Below are 19053 nucleotides of genomic sequence, written 5' to 3' on the forward strand. Positions count from 1 at the left end.
ACATATTATGCCGCCTGGGGCACGATGAGGCGGAGAAAGTTGAACGAACGGAACTTTCACTTCCTACTTTGCGAATACGTAATTCATGAAGAATGAGTTTTTTTTTAATGAAAATTTCGAGACCATTGAAATTGTGAAATTCGGCAACTAAAAATTTTGCTAAAAATTTTATAGCTAAAAAATTACAAAAATGCGGTAATCTTGAAAAATTACTGAGTATCTAGAGTCAAAATCTATTTTTCATTAATCTGACGATATTTCTTAAAAATTAAGCAAATTTTCGGTTGTCACATTTTCGAAAGGTTCCCAATATTAGATAATAAGGAATATTCGATGTTTAAATAATCATATAATTTCAAAATTAATTTATGGTCCATAAATAATATTTAAAGGGCAAATAGTGTCAATGAAATTTCGTACGTTTAGTCGTCCACAGGCAATGACAGCGTAGAAATAAAATTCCCATTTGGTTTGAAAAACTTATTAAATTTATTGATAATACAATTAAGACCAAAATTTCATGAGAATGAATTATCCATTTAACTCAGCTTACAATAATTACTTCGTCGTAAGTGATTGTAAAAAAAATGATAGCGAAATATTATTTTGTACATTAAACTGAGAGCAATAAATTATCCAACTGATTGACTTGCTACTCGATTAATCAACTTTTTTGGGATATTAATTGTTTTCGATTTGAATGAATGTGTACAGCTTATTGGGCTCCTGATCAACTCTTTGACTGGAGACTGTTGCAATGATCCTGATGGCGCTCGAACTGAGAAAGTCTCCATGCCGCATTATTTCCTGAAACAAGATTGTAAAAATGATAATGGAATAATCGGCTAAACCAGTGAATTATCCTCATTATTTAAATGATAAAAACATAAGAAATTAGCAATTCAATAGTGAAATGGTCCAACGGTTTTAGTCGATTGTTACTGAAATTGTTTTTTTATGTTAATCGACTCATGAAGACGGAATTCCTTTACTGCAGAAACCATTTGAGTTTTGGACTTAGTTTAACATCAAAATTTAACGTGATTTATCACGTAGTGAAATTTGCAATTGACATTGAATAAACTCAGAACAGAAAAACCACAACCATTTTTTCAAATCTCCTTTAAAATTTGTCTTTTCCCAGTTAATCCGTTTTGCCACTGAATTATAAACTCAAGTTTGATTCATAAACTTGTTGGTTTGAATATTTAGATTGACTTGACATATTCTTGTAAAAAATAAAAATAAAATATAAAAACAAACTTTGAACCCAAAATCAATTAATTTCCTCGAAACTTATAAAATTTTCAAATTTTCTAAATATTTATTTACCTGGATTTTTTGGGGCTTCTGCGTTCTCCGCTGTCCTCCCTGGATCGTTTCTTACTGGAAGATGATGAATGTGACGATCGATGTTTGTCGTGTCTGTCACTCTTCTTCGGGCTGTTGCGAAAATATTTATAGAAAAAATTAATAACACATCAGTTATGAGTATTTAACAAAACTGGTTAATCACCTGTGTTTGGATGACTTGGAAGGAGACACTTTTCTATGTGAACCCCCACTCCTCGTTCGATCCGTTCTTTAACGATTAACAAAATTCCCCATCCACATTAACTATCAACTATTTTAATCACAAAAACAACATATTCGTTGATTTAAAGTAGCTCTACCCTCACGTCGGTGTCTTACCGACCGCATACGCCGGTTTTGAATACTTTTTGTTGCCAAATTTTCCAACTAATTGAGGGTATAAAATTCTAAAAAGTTTCTTCATAGTCAGCATTATCTAAATTAAATTTTCGAAAGTATTGATATTCATAAAAAACATTTCCTTCTTATAAAGAAATAATAGAACTTGTTCCCCATATTGGAAATCATCTACGAAGCGCAGAAAAATTCCTTGACTTTTTTTACATCTCAATGATTAAAAATTCAACTTTTAATCTTTGAAAGTAATAGAAATATTAATTTTCCATAAGACTCTACCTCAAGCTTTGCCTGTTTATTTTATTTTCTCGAACAGAAAGAATAATTAATTTCATAAAACAAAGACAATGTCAAAAGTGGTCGAATTTCCTCATAATTTCCTGTAGTTTTCCATAATTTTTGAATATTCTAACCGGTTAGAGCAACTTTAAATACCTTTTCTTCCACGAAACAAATTTTCCTCATTAATTTATACAAATACTAATTAAAAAATCATAAATTACCTGTGTTTATCCCTCGACGAAGATGAAGATCCCTTTCCCTTGGAGCTCCCCGAGTGTCTGTGTTTATCCTTCGATCTCGAGGGTTCAGACTTCTTTTTGGGAAATTCATTTCTTCCAAAGCTCCCATCTCCCCTCTCCTTATCCTCTTCAGCAGCCTCCCTCTCCAAGTCACTCCAATCCTTACCAGACTCCTCGGAGCTACCCAACTCCTCCTCATCACTCTCCGAGTCTTCAGACGCCTCCGAATACTCCGAGTCATCGTCGCTCTCCTCTTCGCTCTCAATATCCGTTGGCTCATAAGCATCATCCTCCTCCTCCTCCTCATCATCGACTTCCTCATTCTCAGCATCACTCTCAGGATCCAAAAATGTCCAGCCACCACTCTCAAAGAATCCCTCAGGATCCTCAGTGATTGTCTTCATGATCTTAGCCCAGTTCAAGCTCTGAACACCCTCCGAGTAACGAATGTCACATGAGTTGAGCCACTCCTTCACATGATCCAGCATGTGCATGGGAATGGCATTGACCATAGCTACTCTCTTTTGATAATCCTTAAAAACAAATATCATATCGAAATTCTTGAGATGAAACTGAACTCTCTCGAAGTGCACAAGTTCAACATCCTCAAGAGTAATAACAAATGGTGGCCATTCCGTCAGATTGACGAGACATCCAGATGTCGGTTGAAGGAGTACAGTACTTCTGAAAGGTGCACCTGGAAATCCAAGATCCCTGAAAGGTGTATCAAACTCAATTTCCTGCTTTGTCATTGATTCCACCTTCTCACAAAACGACTTAAAAGCTGTTTTCAATTTATGCCTGAGCTCTCTCTCAGACTGTTCAGCAGCTAAATCATCTCTATCATGCATGTGCTGATGCTTTCCCAGATCAGTAGTTATTTCTCCAACTTCGGTATAAAATTGTACATCAACGTGTTTCTTCTTTCCAAACATAATGGCATGTTTCAGGTGGAAATGCAGAAGTATGATCATCTCACCATCACCAGGTTGAAAGAATGCATTCTTAATATTGTTGTAAAGAATGTCGACTTTGTCCCCTCTAACAGAAGTGTATCTGAATCCATTGGTATGAGCCTCAAGTCCACCAGTCATTCTCTTGGTGACAATATTCGGTCTGATGTAGAGATCCTTGAGTTTGGGATTTCCCTTATTCTGGGAAAGAACGAGTGTGTCTTGTTTAACAAGATCCTCTTTCTCCCTCTCCTCAGCCTCTCTATTCTTGAATTTCTTCTGGACCTCTTTGATCAATCTAAATGCGGTATTGAGATTGGAGGATGGTGCTGATATCTCACCAGGTTCCTTAGTATTGGTAGATCTGTAAGTGACTTCTTTGACAAATGTAGCGTCAGGCTGGGGATAGCTGCCTCCCTCATTTCTTCCCATTGTTGCTCCAGGATGGAAAAAATTTATCCTCAGGTAAGTGTAATCTCCCTCAACAGATTGAGAAATATTTTTAATTGTAGAAATATGAAAGGGCACTGGTGTACCAAAAATCGGCAGTATCACGGTTTCATATTTCTTATCAACGTAGAGCTTCAATTCCTTCACTTCAGTCTCTCTGGGCATGTGATTGAGACTCTTGTAAGACACAGTTGATTTTCTAATTTTTTCCTGCTCTTTACCACCCGACTGTTGAGCTAATCTTGCTTTCGCTATTTCATTCAACTGCTGTGCAAGTTCCTTCTGATGCTGTTTCCTCTTCTCCTCAGAGCTGTGTTCAGTCCTGAGTTTGGATTCAATAACAGCACTGCGTTTACCCCGTCCTAAGATCTCAGGCTTTGGCTCATTCTCCTTTCCCGATTCCTCTTCCTCCTCTTCCTCGTCGTCCTTCACGTAAATCCCAATATTCTTCATCTTTTTTTTCGATGTCGTCAGAACAGTAGCTGGACTTGACTCGTTGACAACAACGGTATCACCTATGAAGAGGGCGTAGTTCTTGCCTTCCTTATCGGTTGCTTCAGAATTTGATAAATTTGATAAACCAACGTTGACATTGAATACCATTCCCTTCTTGGCGACTGCATGAGTTTTGGGACCGATCAGGAGTGACGATTCTCGAAATTCAATTCCCATGGCAAAACCAAAGTTCTTCGTCAAGTGATCTATCATCTCCGGTTTTTCACTCTTCACGTATTTAATTCCAGTGTCATAGACAGAACTTATTTTAACACCTGCTGTGAGTTTCTTCAGAATTTCCTCTTCGAGATTCAGGAGGAAGTTGTAATTGTCTTCAATGGATTTCGTAGGATTAACTAGAAGAGTTCTCACGATATTAGAGCAGTAAGATTTGTAACGAGCTCCCAACGAACAGATTATAACACCAAAGTGAAGATTATTTTTGTCCGATACCACTGAGAATTTCAGAGTGTAATTCCCTCCAGATTGAATGATCGCTGGGTAACAATTATCCACTTGGGAAACATCCACACCAGTCACGTACTTCTTATTGGTCAGGGCTTGATCAACACCATCTGCTAATTTTGAGTGCTTCACTTTTTTATCTGAATCAATGATCTCCATTATTTGGTCTTTCAGGTATTTTGTGAATACGTCTACTGATACGAGGCACGCTTTCTTCACTGTTAGAATTTCAATTTCCTCCTTTGGGCACATGACGTAGGCACAGGATGCACTCACATCCACCTGAAAATCAGAAGGAACAAATCAAAAACTCCTATTCGTGATATTTCAACTAATGTGAATCTATGTATAGATTTTTTATATTTTTCATTATTAAAATCGCAAAGGAGTCGTCATTTGTTTCGGATTTCATTTGTATTGAGATTCACTCATCGATTCTCAGATAATATTGGGATTTGTGTACATCATAAAGTCGCACAAACGTAAATAGAGCCACAATAATAACATAATATTTCTGTAACATTTCTATTTCATAATAAGATTGACCTGCAGTGCTATTTAATTTGTTGCAGAAAGAAAAATCGAAAAAATAATCGTCATAATTTTCAACATTTTCTCCCATTTGTAGAAATATCATGAGTATTTTTCATTCTTACAGTATCAAAACTCTCTGGTTTTATGGCAGTCCTCCAGGCATCCATGAATGCTCCAGGATAATTCTCCTTCGAGAAAACCCCCAGGGTCTTTCCCTTCTTGCTGCCCTTGATAACATCAATCAACTTGGCAAAATTCGCTTTATCCTCGTCGCTCTTGTCCCTGACAAAGAGCTTCACTGGAGGCACCCCGGTCTCCTCTGTCTTGCCACTCTCCACCTTCCTAAGAAATTCGATCTTCTTCTTGCTGGCGAGAAAATTAATCGAATCATCAGCGAGAATCATGATCGTGTCTGTTAGTTCATAACTAAACAGCCAAGTCTGAAGAGCCATGGATTTGCTGTAGACAATGTCCTCGTCGGTACCCACTGCTGATACCAGACAGTCCATCTTGCTGAAGCTGTCGTCTGTCCCCACATCGCCTTCCTGTTAACAATGGCCCAAACCATGAGAATCCATCGACAATCGACAAAAACTAACTGAACTTTTTCTAATATTCAATATTTCCCGAACTAGTGAGTCGATCATCATTCAATCCTCATTTCCATGTTCGATAATTAATCGTAAAAAATAAATCACAGACTCTAATAATTGACTCTCCAGTTCTCTAGATATTAACTTATAAATTGTAATTATACCTTCCATGCTGTGTAAAGACGTTTCATTCGCCGAAAGAAGGTCTCCTTGTCCAGAACAACGTTCGCCATAGTTGTTTGGAGGTTAGTCCACTATTGATACGCCGATACAAAATGTAAAAATAAAAAATCTATATTCACTCTATTTAATATCTCCTAACGCGTAAAACTGTTGAATGTTCACGTGATAATCACTCGTTTACATTTTCTTAATAGTTATTCTTATGGAATAATTGGAATAATCTCAGGACGCTTGCTGTACGTGATTGAGAAAAAAAGTGGACGAAAAAGCCGTTTACTGAGGTGAGATGGCGCGAACAATTACTCCGCCAGGGGGACGAGAGGGAAACGGGAGTGTGGAAAGAGAGAGGTTAGGTTCGTCTACAAAATTCAAATGGTCAGAGATGGTGATGTCTTGTAGACCGGTCACGCGATGAAATTCACTCTTCCAAGCAACAAACATAATTTTCTTAAATTTTATTAACCCCAGTTGGCCCAGGTTACGACATGTGGGCATCATAACTGCATTTCGTAATTGTGGTGTCATGGAAATCAAAAAAATATTTTTAAGGTCTAATGAGAGGAGTCAATGTTGTCACGAAAGAAGCTTGGGACACTTTCCTTGAATAATACAATAATTATGAGAATGAAATTTCGTGTATGTAAATATTGAATTATTAATTAATCAACATCGCTCATAACCTATTTCTTCCTGAAGACAATGATAATTGTGCAAACTATTAGGATTTTTTAATTAGAAAATTATGAGCAAAATAAAAGGGATATTTGATTAACAATTTTATTACAAACTTGAATATGAACTTATTTCTAGTTATTTGTATATAAATAAAGGTGTATATGATCAGGCTATATTTCTCCATTTGATGAATTAAAATTCGCAGACGATTTTCATGATAAATTTCTCATGTCTTCACAATTTTTGTCTTGCCATGTGCTATTTACAAAATCTCATTTTATTCCTCCACGTCTCATAATAAGGGATTTACCCCCCATTGGAAATTGGACGTTTCTTCTAAAGTTGATCGACAAGATCGATCACTCCCGGCAACTTCATGACTCTCCGGGGAATCTAACAGTCTTCTCTTGGGTGAATATCTCGTACAAGTCAGAGGAGAAACTGATCTCTTGCTAGGACATCGATTAATTCTTCCTGGACCTGCAGTAAAAGACTCAAATTCATTTTTAACCGGTGGGCTATCGACTTCCAAACTGGCAGAAAACGTAATCTGCTCAACGAGGCTATCATCAGATGATGTGAAGACGTTCATGACTTCAAAGGGTTGTTGAGTCTGTTGCTCCGATGGAACGTCATCAATTTCTTCAACTGAAGTTCCAGACGTGAAAGACTGTTCACTTGAATTGTCAGCAGTGTCTTCAGACCTAATCACTTCATCCCCTGCTGCTAAGGCTACCTCAGAAGACCCAGCAGTTCCAGCTGCCATCGGTGATGTTCTATCATCCTCCAAAATTGATCTTTGATCTTCAGAACTTTGTCCATCAGCGTTGCACTTGTCTAAAGCCAACTCGCCGGCATCAGTCCTTTCCTCCCAACCCATTGCAGACTCTCTGATGTCCTGGCTCTCTCGATCCTCTGAGACTCTTGATGTTTCTGGAGACGATTCGCAGATATCTATAACGTCATAAACTTCTGGAATCTCTTGTTCTCTTGAAACCTTGTCCATGACGTGATGTGTCCATCCAGACTTCGAATTGGATTGACCATTTTTTCTCGCTCGATCCTCTGCTCCAGACTCACTACTTGGAACCATGTTCCCTTGCCATTCTTCCAAGTTCATGAAAACCTGACGGTTATCAACCGGCATAACCTGAACATTGCATTTTTGGGCATTTAAATTGTTGTCATCATGACTCTCCAAAGTTCTGAAATCGTTTATATCCTCTGATTTCTCAAAAGATTCAATTGATCGACTTGTAAAGGTCTTCTGGAGGCCATTGGGTCCAGGCAATTTGGCAAGCCAGTGAGAAAGTCTCATTCTATCAGGTTTAGTCCTCAGTTTCCAACCCGTTCCAACCCTCTCCATGCTCTTCTCCATCGACATAATTCCCTTAACAAAGTTTTCAAAGTGCAACCTGGCCTCGTTGAAGTTCTTCATCATGATCTCCTTGTTTTCGATAGACTCACAAGACTCTCCTACAACAGCACTGACTACAGGAACATCTGGAATTTTAAACTCCCAAACATTGTCAGGACGAAAAGGAATGGAAATTCTCCCAGTGCCAGGATGAACTGAAAAAGGTGCTTTCAGTAGATGACTGATCTGGGCGGTTACTTGGACATCTATCCTGGGATAACAGCAGCCAATCATAATCTCTTCGAGGAAGTAACACTGTTCTTTTATTTTTATTTGATCGATAAAACTCTGGAGGGCTGCCAGTTTCTCTGGGGAATTGGTGCACGACACGAAAATGCGGTTGATGTCATCACGAACGTTCGGTGGCAGTGGCTTCAGCAAATTGTTGGTGCCTTCTGGAGTATCCAGAATCATCTGCTCCACGAGGATCTCTTCAAAGTGAGGCTTGATGATGTTGATGGCCCTCTGTAGTCGCGGAGGAAAGCCCAACTTCATGGAACCGCATGTTCGTGTATCGACGATTTTGGCAACAAATTTCCTGTTTTTGCTGGTACAACTCCGGGCGTTTTCATCGCAAACCCATGCGTGGATTCCTCGTCTTCCTGAGAATGTCCAGAGAATGTATTCGAAATTGAAATCTGTTCGCAGGCTTTCATCGAGTATTTCACAGGCAATTGCCATCAACTTCCAGCATTTTTCGCAGATATTTGGGCCTTCGCAACATGTTCTCACATCGTCAAAATCACTGGCGTCGATATCGAGGATTAATTCGTGGTCTATGGGAAAATTTTTTTCAATCACTTTTGATGTATCTGGTCGGTGGGTGAGTCTGTACGTCGCACCCACGTCGATTCTCTGGGGACACCTCGTAATCAGGGCATTGCGAAATTGATGTTTGTCTTCGAAAAACTCAAATCGATACCATCGATCTAAGCATGTGAAGCTGAACTCTCGTGGCCAGCGATTGTCTTCTGAAAATCAAAAACTCAATATTTTAAGATTTTTTTTCACTAGAGTGATAGACAATAACTATTATTTGATTATTAATTTTATAAAGAAAATTACATTTGAGTCAATCATTATCATTTGGAAATTTGTAAATGGAAGTGATTCTATAATGAAAATCAGTTACTTCTTCTCTGCGATTAATCACAAATTAATCGCAGAAGTAATAATTCTGCGATTAATACACTAATTAACACGTTTCTACGTTTCTTAAAAATTAAATTATAATTGAACGAAGAAATTCATGTGATGAATCAGAGAGGATATTGTTACGTGGACGAAACTTTGAGATTGTAATAAGATATCGTCAAATTTGGAGAAGTTTATATTTCCTCCCCAGAATCACAATATTTTCATTTAGAAAAATGTAATCATAGATTACGGCAATTACACACTAATTTGGATATTACAAAATTCAATAATTGTTATCATTCCAAGAAAGAACATCTAATTTATTCAGCGAAGCATTCATTCCACCAGTACAAACTCTTCATCAATCCAAAATACTGAAAAATTTCTCACCTGGAGATCATATTGGGTTAAAACAATCAACTTCTCGATTCTTGTGTTCACTACATATGATTTGACTCCAAGAGCTGTTTTACTTAATTCAAGTAAATATAACTGGCAGAGAAATCATTGATACTCCTCGCAAGATGTTATGTACTTCAAATTAGTTCTAGTGATTGATATTTGTCTCACCAAAAAAATATCTCATTAAAAATTATTTTTCTATCAGTGCACAGACATATGGACATATTAACCATTGAATAATATATAAATACGCATAAATAATTTGATTGAATTTTTTAATCAGTTTATGAACGTACCATTTTTAGGATGCAGCCAATCCCAAAAAGCATCAATTGGAAAATATTTTGTGTAATACTCCTTGAGTGTAGTTGTCGGAATGATAAGTGGTTTGTCCCTCACGTCTGCATCGGCCGAGTTGCTCATGGAAATACACTGTTGCTGTTAAAATTGTCACTATTCTGGAAGAGCGAACTCCAAAATTATAAAGTAAATTGGATGCAGTACGTGCTCGATACTATTCCATAAAAATTCAGCATTTCCATCAATTAATATTTAAGTTGAAGTGAAGACACCGTAAATATTCAGTCCACGAAATTAATCAATCGCACGATAATTATTGAATACACCAATTTTGTGACCTTGTCATTGGATGCTCAAGGCTTTGTAAATATTTACGATAAAAGTGTCAGTATTTGGAGTAAAAATTTACCTCATAAACGAAGATGGTTTTTGAAGTTCGCAGCTGGCTAACCGACGATGGCGCCGCCCACAGTCAGGATCCTTACTAACATTGGTGAGCTAAGTGACCTCTGTGTGCCAGAGACGGAAGCCATATTGGATATTTAATTACTTATTTAACAATTAAGAAACTAGTAAAGAAATAGTTGAGCCCAGTACAAACGGGTACAAATCTAATACGAACGATAGAATTAGTTCATTTTGCGAAAGGCAATATCGATAAACGTCCATCAGCACCGAGGGTATTGCAGAAACCTACCCTATTGACCGAGCACCACAGCCCTGACCATCCCCAAAATTTGAGGTTAAGGCAGTTGTTTTTGTGGACTGAATCTCCACTACACGTGTTGTCCAGTCAAAAATGACTGATCAAAGTGATTCAGAAATTCCAGAGACAGTTGAAGTCGACGAGGACAAGGAAGTAACGTGGAAGGACCTGGTAATACCCCTCGAATAATTTTAAATTTAATTGCTTTTAAATTATTTTTACATTGTCCTCATCAACTGAACTTGAAACAATTCCCAGGGAATCGTCGACTCGTTATGTCAAGCATGTGAGGATCTCAAGTGGAAATCTCCTACTAAAATCCAGAGAGAAGCCATCCCCCTAACTCTCCAAGGTAAGTTCCTCGCCCACCCCAAACCAAACTCCAGGAATTAATTCCAAACATTAATGTCCAACAGGTAAAGATGTGATTGGATTAGCTGAAACAGGTTCTGGTAAGACTGCAGCCTTCGCCCTGCCAATTCTTCAGGCCCTTCTGGAGAATCCCCAGAGGTACTTCGCCCTGATCCTGACACCAACCAGAGAATTGGCCTTCCAGATATCAGAGCAGTTCGAAGCACTGGGTAATTATCATTCCCTCAGGTCAATTAACCCTAAAACACACCAACTATCGACACCACTAACCAATTGATCCTTTATTCATCCTCTCAGGATCCACGATTGGAGTGAAATGTGCGGTTATCGTGGGTGGAATGGACATGATGTCCCAAGCCCTGATCCTCGCGAAAAAGCCCCACATTCTCATAGCCACCCCAGGACGATTGGTGGATCACCTGGAGAATACAAAGGGCTTCAACCTGCGTTCCCTTAAATTTCTTGTCATGGACGAGGCAGACAGAATTCTCAACATGGATTTTGAGGTTGAAGTTGATAAAATATTGCGTGTGATACCTCGTGAACGTAGGACACTCCTCTTCTCAGCGACGATGACGAAGAAGGTCCAGAAATTGCAGAGGGCATCGCTGAAGAATCCTGTGAAGGTCGAAGTGTCAACGAAATATCAAACTGTGGAGAAACTTCAGCAATACTACATTTTCATCCCCACGAAATTCAAAGTAAATTTATTTTATTTATTTTATTCATCTTATTTTATTTATTTCAGGTGGAGAAATAAGATAAGTCACGTTTGACTGTTGACTAGTTTTTAATAAATATCTCGAAATCTAGTGGAGATGAAAAAATTTTCATTATTACCTTTTTTGCAGAGCGAATTAACTATAGTAAATAAATGTTATAACAATAATTTCGCTATCTCTCTTAGATTCGGAGAGATTCCCCAAAAACAATTCAGAGAAGAGTCAACTTATCGCGTTTTACCACTTTGCTCCCGATTAATTTCATTTATTTCATTAATTTCATTAATTCATTCATTTATTTAATTCATTTCATTAAGTGTATTGATTGTTACAATATGAAAAAATTGTCATTTTTCCAGGACGTATATCTGGTCCACATCCTCAACGAGCTCGCAGGCAACAGTTTCATGATTTTCTGTGGTACCTGTAATAATACAATGCGTACAGCACTACTGCTTCGTAATCTGGGCTTCATGGCTGTTCCTCTGCACGGCCAGATGACCCAGAACAAAAGACTGGCTGCACTGACAAAATTCAAGGCGAAAAACAGATCCATCCTCATTTCCACTGACGTTGCCAGCAGGTAAATATCATCATAAATTTTTCTCCCCCGTTTCTCGCTTAATTTTTCTATAAATTAATTACTGGTGTATTTTTCAGAGGTCTGGATATCCCCCACGTAGACGTGGTGATAAATTTTGATATTCCGACACACAGTAAGGACTACATTCACAGAGTTGGAAGAACTGCACGTGCCGGACGTTCTGGGCGTTCCATAACATTCGTAACTCAATACGATGTTGAATTGTATCAGAGAATTGAACAATTAATATCGAAAACTCTCCCGCGTTACAACACTGAGGAGGAAGAGGTGATGGTACTTCAGGAGAGGGTTTCAGAGGCTCAAAGGATAGTTAAAATGGTACTTGTTATGTTGAAAATTCATTTATTTTCTTCTTATCAACTACGTCAAATATTATTTTAAAAGTTTTCTATCATTTCTAGGAGATGAAGGATATGGAAGATGCAAAAAAAACAGGAAAACGTAAGAAAGGACAGAATGTCGACGACGAGGATGACACAGAACAATCATCTGGTGTACGTAAACGTGTAAAATCTAAATTTAAGGGTAAACGTAAATAATAATATTAAAAAAAAATAAAAATATCACAAAATGAAGTTAGAAAAAAATAATAAAACATGAAAATTACGTTTACATTTTAAATAAACGCCGGTCGAGGGCTCTTAAGTATTTTTATGTACACGAGAATGACAGTAAGAAAATAAGTCAAAAATAACTGCTCATGAAATATTTAAATTCTAAGAATTTTACTTTACATTTGTTTTTTTTTTTTCAATTTGTTCAGGTGGAAAATAAATGTTTTTTTGCTTTTTTTCTGAGAAATAAAATGATGTGTATATTCCATAATAATATTATCAACTATTTCTACACATTCTGTACAGTAAATTTCATTGTTTTTTCATCAATTGAAAGGATTTAATTAAACTTTATACAAAAAGGCTACTTATTATCTATTCACTTTTTTAAAGACATAACCACATAGCAATGAGTTGAGTTCCCACCACCCTTATTTTTTCCAAATTCTTTCTCCCCTGCAATTGTGATTTTCTCTCCTTTTTCTTCCATTTTAGCGAAGAAAAAAAATGCAAAAAAAAACAATAACTGGTGGGTTCGATCGCACCTCATATGTATTTTGTACTGGTATTACAGAGTCAGTCGCCAGCGAGTATATACCTTTTATTCATCATTGTTATTTCATGTTCTTCATTCATCTCAGTTTTTTATTTCATTTTTATCACACACCGTATTATCCATTGATCTCTAAACTGTCGTTTCACGGTGTTCAAATTTTTTTTCCCTCCATTATCTTCATTTTATTGCGCCAAGTACGCACTTTCTTCGTCTCAATATCGTCATCGTCGTCGTCTTAATTCCGTCTGTCTCCATTCCAATAATCGCCTCTACCCTGGTATTATTTATCATTTCAAATCTCATGGACATTAAAATTATAAATAATATTCTGTTCACGATAACCGGAGAAAAAGACCAAAGCACTGAAGAAATCAGTATTTTACATACACGAGGATATTTGTATCGGAATAAATTGTAACTGTTATACGAATTAATTAATTGTACGATGAAAATTATGTGAAATTCTTGAAAACAACAATTTTCTCCTGTCCATTGTGATTTTTGTTTTTTTTTCCCCTCTTTGACTTTCTCTAACGACTTTGAGAGTTCACGTGTTCTCATTGTTTAATACCGATACAGAATTAGTGCAGTGTTTTTTATACGTTGGAAATTTTCTTGGCAATTAATTTTTCTCATTCAGTTAAGATCTCTGTCTTCTAAGTACTTGTACTCAAATGTGAAGCCCTCCTTCTTACGCTGACCCCACTTTTCGTAGTCAAAGTAGATGTATGTACCCTATTAACAACGAAAAAAATATTACAATTATTTAATTGAATATTTTTATTTAATGAACGAACAGTAGAAGGAACTACTCACCTGCTCGTATTCTTCATTAATAACTTTTGGCTCCTCATGCCTCTGGAACCACATCATATACTTAGTATGAAACCTCCACGATTGTTTTTTCAAAGCTTTGGCTGCCAAGTACTGTCCCTTCGACCCTTCCATATAATAAAATATGAAGAATAGAGTTTCCGTTGATAGTCGTTGGAAAAATTCGACGGTATCTGAGTGCGGCAGAGGAACCTGAGGAAGAAAAAATTCATTTAATTACTAAGTAACAAACTCAATGCATTCAATTAATTTTTAAAATTTATAAAAATAAATTCCTTAATTTTAAAAAATCAGGGCGGAGAGGCTTGTGACAGTGACAGTTAAACAATTTTCGAGAAATCTCTAGATCTGCGGAACGGCTCAATGAATGAATCTGAATTTGGTCTAAAAAATTAATTAATTAATTAATTAAAAAATTAATTAATGTTAGCACTAATTGAATATCAAAAGTCAAAACATCTAAACATTTTCAATGAAAATTATAAAATAAAAAAAATCAATTCCAATTCATCCACTCAGAAAAAAATTAATGAAAAATAAGATAATCACCTGCTGATAATACGGTGGTGTCTGGCATAAATTCCTCGGTAAATACGACCTGAGTCTCTCAGAATCCGACGGATGAGGCATATGATAATACGCTGCCTCCATCATCTGGAACTGCATTTGATGCTCCTTCTGCAATGGAACAGGTCCCAATGGTGCAACACCAAGTAGAGGTGGAATATGTGCCTCTGATGTTGCTGTATTAGTCTTCGAACTGTCAAATATATTTCTACTGGTATCACCTGGTGGTATTTCAAGTCCAGCACGATCAATGGCATTTTGGGCAATAATTTTCAACGATGTCATGCCATCAGGAAGTTTTGTTATTAATCCATTGGCAGTAGATGGCGCTGGTGAACACGAATTGGCCGGTATTGGTGATGATCTGCTGCTCATTGATGACTGAGGTGATGCTGATGGATGAACTGGTGTTGTCATATCATCGCTGGTGGTGCTGTTGTGATTTTGACTCTGATTGTGAACCAGGATAAGACCCGTTGGCATTGTCGTTGTGGAGACTGGTATCGAGGAATTAGACATCTGGTGAGATGGATTTTGAGATACTGGAACCTGTTGCTGTTGTTGCTGCTGTTGCTGTGCGATTTGGGATGAATTTTGAAGAATTTGGGGCATAGGCTGTGGCGTCGAGGACTGATGCTGAACATGCTGGACTGGCTGAATTGCCTGTGGTTGAATTGGTGTCTGGGACTGCGGGGGTGACTGTACTGGTGGCTGAATTGGTGTAATTTGCTGCTGAACTCGTCGAAACTCCTCTGCCTGAATCTGCTGTTGACTCGTCTGTAATTGAATCTGCGACTGCACTTGGGAGATGTTCTGCGATGATGTTGGTGTGCTCGTTGTCATTAAACACGACAAGCCATTTTCACTACTGTGGGCTAAAGTCAAAAAATTCTTCGTGGATTATCATTGATTGGATATTGTATACTGAAGTGTTTGTAACTGTCAATCTCGTGGGGAATTCATTTCGTTTGGAGAAGTCATCGTACAAACAATTCAGTATTTAAATAACTCAATCAATCGATTTTAATTTTAAGAATTATTTGAATGGAAATCTTCGATTATTTAGTACTTGAAGAACTCAATATGAATAATTAACAAAAATCGATCAATTCAGTTGTGAAATGGTTAAACTAGATAAGTCACTTTAGACAAGTGACCAGTTTTTGATGAATATCTCAAAATCTAGAGCAGATAGAGAAATGTTCATAATAACTGTTTGTTGAGAGTAATTAGTGTGCTACAACAAACATTATTGCAGAAATTCCGCTATCTATATTAGATTTGGAGATATTGTTCAAAAACTCGACTCAGAGATAAGTCAAGATATCTGGTTTTACCACTTCGCCACTGAATATTAATTTTCCGAATTATTTGGCCGAAGATCCTACAGCATATAAATCAATTTTAATTTTAGCAACTTATTCGACGAAAAATTGTACGATAAATTGTCGAAATGAACTGCCCATGAGATTAATTATTCCCACTACCAAAATCCTAATATCTAGTGAATAATCATGATGTTGTTAAATGGTAATGAGAGGAGGGGTTACGATGAGTATGGTACGCACATGAAATTTTAGTGGAGGTAGAGTGAATTGCTTGAGAATTGGTGTGCGATGCAGCAACCGTTGCAAAATTACCGGCGTTACTTGTCGTTACGTGATTCGTTGATGTTGATATCGGTGAACTGTGGCTCGATGTCATGGGAATGATTTTACTTGGTGTACTGCTTGTTAACATTGGTGATTTCTGGATGGCAGTGGTGCCTGCTGCTGGAATGCTCGTCTGTGACGTATTCATAAGGGGTCGTACTGCTGTTGGTTTCACCGGCTGTAACAATTCATCCTTTGATGAATTAAGATCAAGTTTTTTTTTTGTTTCTCACTTTACGATTAATACTACTGATCAAGGTATTTTATTTCATACTTTTGTCTTTTTATCCGTGTCAGTTGAACTATCACTCGAATGATTGTGCATCGTTGAACTCAATGGTGGTGATGGTATTGGTGATGTTCCTGAATTTGTTGATGTTGGTGTACCACCAGTTTCATTACTATTATTACTATCAGTTGTTGCTGATGATGGAATACCAACACCCGACAATTCCACTTCGTCGAGACCAATAATATCGTCGTAAATGTATTCATTTTCTTCAAAATCAGGCTCCTGTGATGACTCAATGTAATACTCAACGTCGTCCTTTATCCTCTTTATCTAAATAACGATTAGATTATATTTTTTTATGCTCATCATTAGACTTTTCACTGCTATCACTGGATACAGAGATAAATAATAATGAATTTATCACGTACTGTATTAACTTCCACCGACATATTATCCAGCATTCTGAGGAGTGTTTCTAATTTACGAATGTGATAACGATGTTTCTCCAATTTACCCTTCAACTCATCCATTCTATCCTGTTTATCCTTGTCCAATCGTTTTTTCTTACCAGCAAGGAGGGACTCTATTTCGGATTCAAATGTGTCCAGCTGAAAATACATTTAAAGCCAAATTCAGACCTCTCTCGTTTTTTTGGGAGAACATGAATAGATAAAAGTGAGGTAGGATAAACCATTTATCAATGGTTGATATTACCCGCTGACTGTCCTCGTCTCAAATTTAAATTTTACCTGAAGATTTAAAGAGTCAATAGAATTAGCAAGCCAATTGCTAACTTCCTCGCGCTCCTTCTGCGCTGGATCGAGTTTCTGCGCTGCTCCAAGGCCCTCCTTGGAGTACGCCTTTGTCTTAGTTTCCCTCTCGACAACTTTGAATCTCTCCATTTGCTGTTTGTTATCCAAAAATTCATCGTCAGTCGGGTAAACATAAATCATTAATTAAACAATATGTGTGTGTGTTTTGTTTTTTTGTTTTTTTTTTTGTCAATATTAACGAACCGTTTCAATCAACTTTCTGTAGTCGAGTAACGTGCTTTTGTCCTTAATTTCCCCGGAGGCAATCCAACTTTTGATCTGATCACGTAACCTCTGTAATTTTTTGATCTCCTTCTTGAGATCGGCCTCGTATTTTTCTTTCTGATTGCTGTTTGTCGCATTGTGAACCTTTTGCCAAATATCCTCAAATGTATCAACACCCTCGGTCACTTTTTTAAGGCACCGGTCTATTTCACCTACGAGATTAGCCAAAAATTTATTGGTTAACTTAACTAATTCACTGGCTGTAAATATTCAAATCCATTTGATAATGTATCACGTTATAAAGATGTCATTTGTGGATATTATCATGATTAATCTCCACTCCTTCGTTGATTTATCCATTGTATATCAATAATAATTATGTAAAAAAAATTTTTTCATCAGTTATCACTGAACAACACAGTTTAACCCCCTCAACAAAAATTAATACTACAATTCTAACACAAACATTTATCATTACTGGATGATAATTCAGGACAATATAGGGGAACAATAACAATGGCCCCATCCCAGTTAATAACGATTAAATACGATAATGATGTGGAGTGGTTTATGAATTTTAGGCAAAAATGTAAACACGCTGTAGATTGATAAAATAAATTTTACCTTGCAACTTTCTCGTCGCAGCCATGGCTATGTAAACATATGGCCAAATGATTTATTCATAGTCCGAATTAAACAATTATTGTATCGACAGAGTGCTTTTCAGGTTTATTTATTTAAATTAATTTTAATCAGTATTTGTGATTATTTATCAGGAATCAAGTTTGATGATATTCTCTTTGGTTCACCCCTATGAGACTATAATATGGGAGACTCAGCCACAAGATGGCTTCCGTTTTCAAATGACAACGAACTGTATAGGCAGCAGCACAGACCATTAACTGGTTTCCCCCTAATTTTTTTTATGAAATATTATGTATTATCTTTTATTATTTATCCTGAATAATCTTCACACTGTTATTCAGGCTAAAGTTACCGGATTATTACTTTAAAATCTAATTCTAATACTATTCTTTCCCACTCGTTAGTCACACTTTAACCTCACTTGCAACTGATTGTTGTACTCGATGGACTATTTTTGTATTTAGTGAATAAAATACAGATTATTGATTCAATATCACGGAGGCTAGTGGTATTTATTTTGCCAGCAATAACTATGACCACTTTAGGGGAGAATTTAATTAGCTGATCTGCAAATTTTTATCGAATTGTCGATGAATTTTTTTTAATGCTTTTCTCTATCGACGCTACACTCATGAAGCACTCACACAGACATTGTTCACATGTGTGCGAAGTTCCGGAAAGCAGATGATGAGAAAGACTCTCCTGCACTGGGTCAGAATTTCGTCAGTTTTTAAGGC

General features: G+C 36.9%; 4 protein-coding genes across 8 annotated transcripts; 1 reads left to right on the plus strand and 3 right to left on the minus strand.

Annotated features, from left to right (window-relative positions):
• Positions 1–465: 465 nt before the first annotated feature.
• Positions 466–6207, minus strand: LOC135165796 (FACT complex subunit spt16). 2 transcript variants are annotated; one of them, XM_064127461.1, is made up of 6 exons: positions 5886–6207; positions 5251–5673; positions 2214–4876; positions 1517–1582; positions 1333–1443; positions 466–807 (listed from the first exon to the last, which is right to left on the minus strand). In XM_064127461.1, the coding sequence occupies exons 1-6, from the start codon at positions 5952–5954 to the stop codon at positions 801–803; spliced, it is 3339 nt and encodes a 1112-aa protein (XP_063983531.1). In that variant the 5' UTR covers positions 5955–6207; the 3' UTR covers positions 466–800. The 2 variants fall into 2 exon arrangements, with proteins under 2 accessions (XP_063983531.1, XP_063983532.1); XM_064127462.1 differs by lacking the exon at positions 1517–1582.
• Positions 6208–6583: 376 nt separating this feature from the next.
• Positions 6584–10299, minus strand: LOC135165801 (uncharacterized). Its single transcript, XM_064127484.1, has 3 exons — positions 10245–10299; positions 9832–9967; positions 6584–8967 (listed from the first exon to the last, which is right to left on the minus strand). Exons 2-3 carry the CDS (start codon positions 9956–9958, stop codon positions 6872–6874), a joined length of 2223 nt encoding a protein of 740 aa, XP_063983554.1. The 5' UTR covers positions 9959–9967; positions 10245–10299; the 3' UTR covers positions 6584–6871.
• A 44-nt stretch (positions 10300–10343) lies between these two features.
• Positions 10344–13160, plus strand: LOC135165804 (ATP-dependent RNA helicase DDX47). The gene is made up of 7 exons (XM_064127491.1): positions 10344–10712; positions 10800–10893; positions 10958–11122; positions 11211–11614; positions 11995–12218; positions 12296–12557; positions 12641–13160. The coding sequence occupies exons 1-7, from the start codon at positions 10635–10637 to the stop codon at positions 12776–12778; spliced, it is 1365 nt and encodes a 454-aa protein (XP_063983561.1). The 5' UTR covers positions 10344–10634; the 3' UTR covers positions 12779–13160.
• Positions 13161–13847: 687 nt separating this feature from the next.
• On the minus strand, positions 13848–19006 carry LOC135165800 (CCR4-NOT transcription complex subunit 3). 4 transcript variants are annotated; one of them, XM_064127483.1, is made up of 9 exons: positions 18961–19006; positions 17651–17931; positions 17384–17539; positions 17063–17242; positions 16677–16964; positions 16319–16595; positions 14733–15625; positions 14166–14375; positions 13848–14084 (listed from the first exon to the last, which is right to left on the minus strand). In XM_064127483.1, the coding sequence occupies exons 3-9, from the start codon at positions 17534–17536 to the stop codon at positions 13986–13988; spliced, it is 2100 nt and encodes a 699-aa protein (XP_063983553.1). In that variant the 5' UTR covers positions 17537–17539; positions 17651–17931; positions 18961–19006; the 3' UTR covers positions 13848–13985. The 4 variants fall into 4 exon arrangements, with proteins under 4 accessions (XP_063983553.1, XP_063983550.1, XP_063983551.1 ...); XM_064127480.1 differs by having other exon boundaries at positions 17651–17883; positions 18296–18972; XM_064127481.1 differs by having other exon boundaries at positions 16319–16580; positions 17651–17883; positions 18296–18971.
• Positions 19007–19053: the final 47 nt, after the last annotated feature.

This window comes from Diachasmimorpha longicaudata, chromosome 9, assembly GCF_034640455.1.
Source record: "Diachasmimorpha longicaudata isolate KC_UGA_2023 chromosome 9, iyDiaLong2, whole genome shotgun sequence".
Classification (NCBI taxonomy): Eukaryota; Metazoa; Arthropoda; class Insecta; order Hymenoptera; family Braconidae; genus Diachasmimorpha; species Diachasmimorpha longicaudata.